At 37.3% G+C, this 6,566-nt stretch overlaps 1 protein-coding gene across 1 annotated transcript; it reads left to right on the top strand.

The window, feature by feature from the left end:
• The first annotated feature begins 1,420 nt into the window (after nucleotides 1–1,420).
• On the top strand, nucleotides 1,421–6,287 carry tmem9 (transmembrane protein 9). Its single transcript, XM_049582247.1, has 6 exons — nucleotides 1,421–1,546; nucleotides 1,697–1,823; nucleotides 3,329–3,420; nucleotides 3,507–3,615; nucleotides 4,216–4,347; nucleotides 4,922–6,287. Exons 2-6 carry the CDS (start codon nucleotides 1,731–1,733, stop codon nucleotides 5,060–5,062), a joined length of 567 nt encoding a protein of 188 aa, XP_049438204.1. The 5' UTR covers nucleotides 1,421–1,546; nucleotides 1,697–1,730; the 3' UTR covers nucleotides 5,063–6,287.
• The last annotated feature ends 279 nt before the right edge of the window (nucleotides 6,288–6,566 follow it).

The following is a 6,566-nucleotide window of genomic DNA, read 5'->3' as shown; positions in this document are numbered from 1 at the left end:
AAGAATTACTGTATTTCATAATAAAACACTGACAGACTTTAGTGAAATCTTGTTTTATTCAGAGAATCAAGTCAAATTAGTTTCCAACAGGAGCTCACCTGCTCTGTTGCAACAAAGAAGTAGCAAAATGCAACTTTAGGAACTTATAAGCGCATATATTTAGAGAAAGGCTCGCCCCGGTATTAAAACTGAGAACAGGATTGACCCTGCTATCCCTCTAAAACTAATTAAGATGTTTTAATAAAGGCAGGGAGTAGTATTAAACTATTACTCAGTCTACATTTTTAAACATTTTCTCAGCTTTAATGTTGTTTAGGAAAACAAAGTAGTCTGTCAAAGTATTTATTTTACCCAACGGTTCTTGAAATGCTAATTATACACAATGATAATTGCAGATAAATAAAAATAAAAATAATTATTGCATACCTTTAGAGGCCTTCTAACAAAGTTGGGAAAGTTACTTTTGAAATGTACTGGTTACAGATTACTAGTCATCCTGTTAAAGGGTAATATGTAATGTAACTATTTTAATTACTTTATGAAAGAAAATGCAACTTACGTTATATTTGATTACTTTTTTATTGCTTTTCTAATAAATGTTTGAAACTGAGCAACAAACGCTGAAAACAAAAAAAGGGGTAGGACTAGATAAGTTTTTATTAACTTCATCCTACACCCTTTCGAACATGGAATGGTTATTTATGTTGTTATAGAGTTGTCTCTTCAATTTGTTTTTTGCCTAAACATTTTATATATTTTATTTTTTGTTTTATTGTTTGTTTGTTTTTTTTAACCTGTTTGAATAAATAAATAAAATAAGATAAATAAAAAATAAAATACTCCAGACAAAAGAAAGCTTTCCTGCACAGCAGAAAAATGCAAAGCAACAGAATGAATGATTATATTCTACACATAAGCTTTCTATCAAAAGGAATATATATTTAGATGCAACCCTTTTGTAATCACCAACATATTGATTGATTGGATCTATTCTTCCAGGGAGTCCTGGTCTGTAACTAATTACAATTACATTTATTTTGTAATTTAATTACACATTACTAGTTACTCCCCAACACTGCCTACTCATGCCGGGCCCTGAGTAGTTCAAGTCCACTCTTCCCCTACTCCTACACCTCTGTAAATAATAATGCATCATATTTTATGAGATGATCATGTATTTAATGTAAACTATTAGTCTGTACGGAAGATTTTAAGAAAGGTTTGACATAACTAAGAGTGAAAAAAAACACAATATCTAAAGTAATGGAGGTCCTGATACAGTAGATCTTGTGTGTGTGTGTGTGTGTGTGTGTGTGTGTGTGTGTGTGTGTGTGTGTGTGTGTGTGCGTGTGTGTGTCTATATTTGTGTCCAGTAGGTGGCAGTGTCGCTACATGTATCATCTTGCCTCGCGTGTCACGTGACGAGAACCCGGAATAAAGAAGCCCAGCATTTATGTGGGTGCTCTTTCCTCTGATTACAGGCTGCTAATGAATAGCTACATCCTGAATGCATAGCAACAACAGGCACTCCAGCTTCTATAACAACGTAAGTTAATTCTATTCTTGGTTTAGTTTCATCTTAAGCCTGATTTTAGCCGCAGTTTCACCGCAGTGAAGTGCTTTATATAACTACCTGTTTTTCTTGCTAGCCAACGTTAGCTAGCTAACTGCTAACGCCGTATGTGTGTTTTGACAGACCGCTGCTGGTGATTCTGCACCTGTCGGGCAGGATGTCGTCTGCCAGGGAAAGATCCTGGACCTTTGTTGCACCCGCACTGGTGACCTTGATTCTGCTGGATGCTGTTGTTATTGCACAGGCGAAGGTAAGACATGCAGCTTCATACATGACCTGCAGAAACTCTCATTAGTGACAGTCATAAACTGTCTGGTGACTAACATGTCCTCTTTTCTTTTTGGCTGTAGAAAAAAATATTATGTTTGGTCAGGCATGTTACTCATTTTTCCTTAAACTAAATCCTTTTGTTGAACAGGTACAAAGTAACATTACAGTTTATCTGCAATGTAAATATTGATAGAGTGGAAGAAAACGTTTTGTCATTATGTAATGCATTTAATCTTATAATTTATTATTTTGTTTATGTAAAGATCTTCAGCAACATACTGTGTGTGTGTTTCTCCTGTCTTTTTCCCATTAAACTTAACTGAGACAGATATAGCAAGACGCCAACAATATACATCAAATGTACCGTGTACATACATAAAGTGAAAACCTTACAGTTATTAAACATTTTAGCAGCGTTTTTTGTATGTACGTTTGGCTATAGATTAAATTGTATTGTTTGATGTTGATAAAATGTTGATAACCAACTTCACAAAGTTTTGTTTCCTACTTGTAAACCTTTTTTATAAAGGTAAAATTTGGTCAGAGTAAATGAATTAATCTCAAAATAAATAAACTGAGAGCAAGAATTTGTAGTGTATCCAAACTATACTATCCCCCCCCCCCCCAAAAAAAAAAGATCTATATTATCTGCAATACATTATGAGTTTTCATTCACAGTTTTGGGTACAGGCAAGATCAAAACAAATGTACCTGTGTTTCCCTTCAAAAAGTAAAATTTACAGTCTTTCTGTACATAATGACTGTTTGGATAAAACCTGTAAAACATCTTAATGAGTATCTATTTGACTTTAGTCAGGTGCTTCTTTATTCTAATGTCTCTAATGTAAACAGTGTCACTTAAGAATTTTTTTGTACAGCTCAGTTTTGTTAACTCCACAGACTCCAATCCTGCACTTACTGCTCTACCTCCAAGTTGCAGCACATCACAGATCAGTTTCACATGCACTTATTCCAAAAACAATTATGGTCAGAGATCATTTTGTCACACGTACACTAAGATCTGGAAAGAGATCCCACTCTACATTAGAGCAGTAACCTCTATTACACATTTCAAACATGCATATAAGCACTATGTGATGGAAGGACGTATCTGCAACCACTGATTTAAATCCCATATCCCGTTTAACTCACTGCACTTCAGTCCTCTACTCTGCATTGTCTATGTAGCTGCCTACGTTCTGTTGTTTTGCCTCGGTTGATTGTTCCTGTTTTCATTCTGTATTATAATGTGTTTTTGTTGCATAACAGAAAACCTGCTGAAAACCAGTTTATAACGGAGTCGGGCCAGTTTTAACTGTAACACATGTTACTTTTAATTCCTTTCCTGTATAAATATGAAATGATAGGGCTCAAGTTATGAGGAAAACAGATAGGTGAGCTACAACATTTAAGTAAGCAGGTGGGGGTCCATTTAACAAAAAAAGGTCTGGGTCCATATTGACCCAATTTTCCTTACAATTACAGAACTTTGAGGATGTTCGCTGCAAGTGCATCTGCCCACCATACAGAAACATCACTGGCCACATATATAACAGAAATGTGTCCCAGAAGGACTGGTAAGAGAAACCTGTTATTAAAACTTTCAGTCAGAAACATGATTAAGAAGTGCCCATCCATCCTGACACTTTGATGTATTTTACAGTAACTGCCTCCATGTAGTGGAGCCCATGCCGGTGCCTGGCCATGACGTGGAAGCTTACTGCCTGTTGTGTGAGTGCAAATATGAGGAGCGAAGTAGCAACACCATCAAGGTACTACCAGCTTTCTTTGGGTTTTACTCTGTTTAGTGGCAACATACCTTTATTCAGTCATTAGTCTTAAACGACACCAACCAAGATTACAAGGTTGTGTCTGATAAGACAAGACGGAGCTTAATTTATCCCAAGGAAAATTGTGCAACGGTTGCAGTACAAAGTAGGAAGGAGTGTAAATGTATAGAGTGCAACTCAAACAAAATATAAACAAGAGAGATTATTGTATGACACACAGCATGAGTCATTTATAGCATCATGAAGTTTCTTTAGTTTGTCTGCTAAATAAAGAGATTAATAAATTGTGAGAGAATTGTGCAATAGTGTCTGTGTCTACAGAGGGCCCACATCTGCTTCGACTGGCACACATCATTTATAAAGAAAAGGGGGAAGAAACTGACTTACTGTCAACATTTTAAGGATTTTTAATGTCGATAACTGAAATTGTCTCTATTGTTTCTAGTAGGCAGTACTGATAAGATTTTATTGCACATTCTGTGGAAGACGAGGAGGAAGCAGTGTTGTTTAGTGTTGATGCCAGAATGGTAACTTCAAGTTAGTTCAGTATTTCTAACTGTTTTTCCATTCCTCCTGTCCTAGGTAACCATCATCATTTACCTGTCTGTTGTGGGTGCACTGCTGCTCTACATGCTGTTCCTGCTGCTGGTTGATCCTCTAATTCGCAAACATGACGCCTACACCCAGCCTCTGCACAACGAGGAGGACTCTGAGGTAACCATTCAAACATGTAACACGTGTGACCAAACGCATACAGGAGGTGCCTTTATTTAATTTCAGTTGAATGTAAAGTCCTTGATTTAATTTAGGCAGATGCTATCAGCACCAGGTGTCTGTAGGCAACAATGCCATGTGCACCCGGTGTGTAAATAGCCAATGTGGCTATTTACATGGTGGTGTATATATTCCAGGGTGTCCTAGCAACATCGAAATATGATGTTAACACGAGCAGGTCTATTAACCCATTCACTCACCACATCTGACCCCCTCTGTGGACACTCGTTCGTTATATGACTTCAGCTACCTTTCAGACAGTACATTTTTTATAATGTTTTTCTTGCATATTTACTGCTTTAATCTCAGAGAATATCAAGAGATTGGCTAGTATTAGCTTCTGATCTCCATGGCTTGGCATGACAAGTACCAGCCAATCACAGCATGTGGTGGGATTTGAAAAACTCATTGTAGTGATGGGTTTAAATAGCTGAATAGCCGCAATGTGACTGTTCTCACCTGGGTGCAAATAGATACTCAGTTTAATCTATTCTTTGTTTTTGTGTATGTTCAGGAGATGCGTCCGACGGTGGACAGTGCCCAGGCCAGAGGAAACACTGTGCTGGAGCGGGTTGAGGGAGCACAGCAGCGCTGGAAAAAGCAGGTTCAGGAGCAGCGCAAGACAGTTTTTGACCGCCACAAGATGCTTAGTTAAACCCAGAGCACATATAGAAAAGGTAACTTACCTGGGCTCAGCGCTTTTACACTGTCTCACCAGCTGCACTATTACTAACCTCTGTTGTCGCTGTGCACTGCTGCACCATCTGAAGCATTTCTTCACTTAAAAAAAATTTAAACATATTTGTCTCGCAAGCAGACATTTTATTTGAATATTATATGTAACATTTTAGGCTACGTTGCAGCTGTGAAAAAACTGCGTGTTTGGGCACTGTGAATGGCTAGAAATCATCTCAATCATTTCAGCAATTTGCAATGCAACAGATTTTGAATGTCTCGATAAAGTAAAAACCTTTTTCTCTATTAAGCCAGACTGTGAATAGCTTTTAAGCTTCTCTGTATTTATTTTTCTTTAGCTTTCTTCCAATTTGGTACATTATTAAGCTGTTTTCCTTGTAGCATAATTTATAAAATTACCTCAGAACAGGTAAGCTATGTGTATGTGAATGGTCAATTTAGCAATTTGAGTAATGAGTACCCAACCTGTGCTACTGTCAACTATCACACATTTCCTAGTTTAGCAGTAGTAATGATTTATATGTGGTAATTATTTCTCTTATTTATTTGTTCCCCATGACTGTGCATAGTAACCTGGGCATATTTAGTGCCATTTGCACTAATAGAGTAATTCAAGGATTGCACTTTTTGGGCTTTGTAATTTTTAAGGTGCAATATGTCACTCTGGAGAAAGATAGTCGATTGTTGAGTCTCATTTCCAATTCATCATGGTTTCCCCCAGAAAAGTTTTTTCTAGGTGGAAAGTATATTTTGAAAGAGCAGGCAACCTGACATGACATGATCCAGCACAATTTAGCGGACAAGTGTCTTTTTTGACGGGGGCCAACAACAGATTTTATTTTATTTTGATGTTTACAATTCAGCAAAGTTAAATTAAAACATAGTTTTATGTGTAAAAAGCAGCATTTGGTCTCAAATGCATATGAATATGATTCAGATTTGTTGTGTATTCATGAGTGCTTGGAATGGGGAGACAAAACAAGATTTTGCATAGGGCCTTTAAAATGCTAGAAATGGCCGCTGTTAGCAAGTGTGTCTGCTGACAAGATGCAGCCGTCATGGAAAAGACGCAGCATGATGATAAGGACGAAATGCAATGGAGAAATCTCGTCACAGCCTTAAAAGGAAATTTCGGTTTATTTCAACCCGTCTCCTGTCGTCCTAAATTTGTTTCAAGTCAGTAGTGACATAGAAATAATAGTTAGCATGTTAGCCGTTAGCCTAGATACAGCTGTAGCGTCAGACCTGTTAAAACTTAATTGAACGGGCATCCTTTCAAGTGCAAAGTTAGTCCACTAAACAAGCTTTTTCTCCACAAAGACCGCCTCATATCGTTAGGATAAATGTCAGAGAACATATAGAAAACGACTTGTAAACGTGTTGTCTTACCTTACCAGTGTGCTGCCATGTTTGTTGTTTACCATTTAGCTAAGGCTGCAACCGGTCCCATTCCTTGCAACAGA

This window comes from Epinephelus fuscoguttatus, linkage group LG7, assembly GCF_011397635.1.
Source record: "Epinephelus fuscoguttatus linkage group LG7, E.fuscoguttatus.final_Chr_v1".
Classification (NCBI taxonomy): Eukaryota; Metazoa; Chordata; class Actinopteri; order Perciformes; family Serranidae; genus Epinephelus; species Epinephelus fuscoguttatus.
Note: the sequence above shows the minus strand (reverse complement) of the source record. Positions and strands in the feature narration are given on the sequence as shown.

What these genes read in the sequence shown, in the direction of transcription:
- tmem9 (XM_049582247.1), top strand. Translation starts at nt 1,731, where the DNA reads ATGTCGTCTGCCAGGGAAAGATCCTGGACCTTTGTTGCACCCGCACTG. An exon ending in AATGTGTCCCAGAAGGACTG is followed by an intron (nt 3,421 to 3,506) that starts GTAAGAGAAACC and finishes TGTATTTTACAG; the next exon opens with TAACTGCCTCCATGTAGTGG. An exon ending in ACAACGAGGAGGACTCTGAG is followed by an intron (nt 4,348 to 4,921) that starts GTAACCATTCAA and finishes GTGTATGTTCAG; the next exon opens with GAGATGCGTCCGACGGTGGA.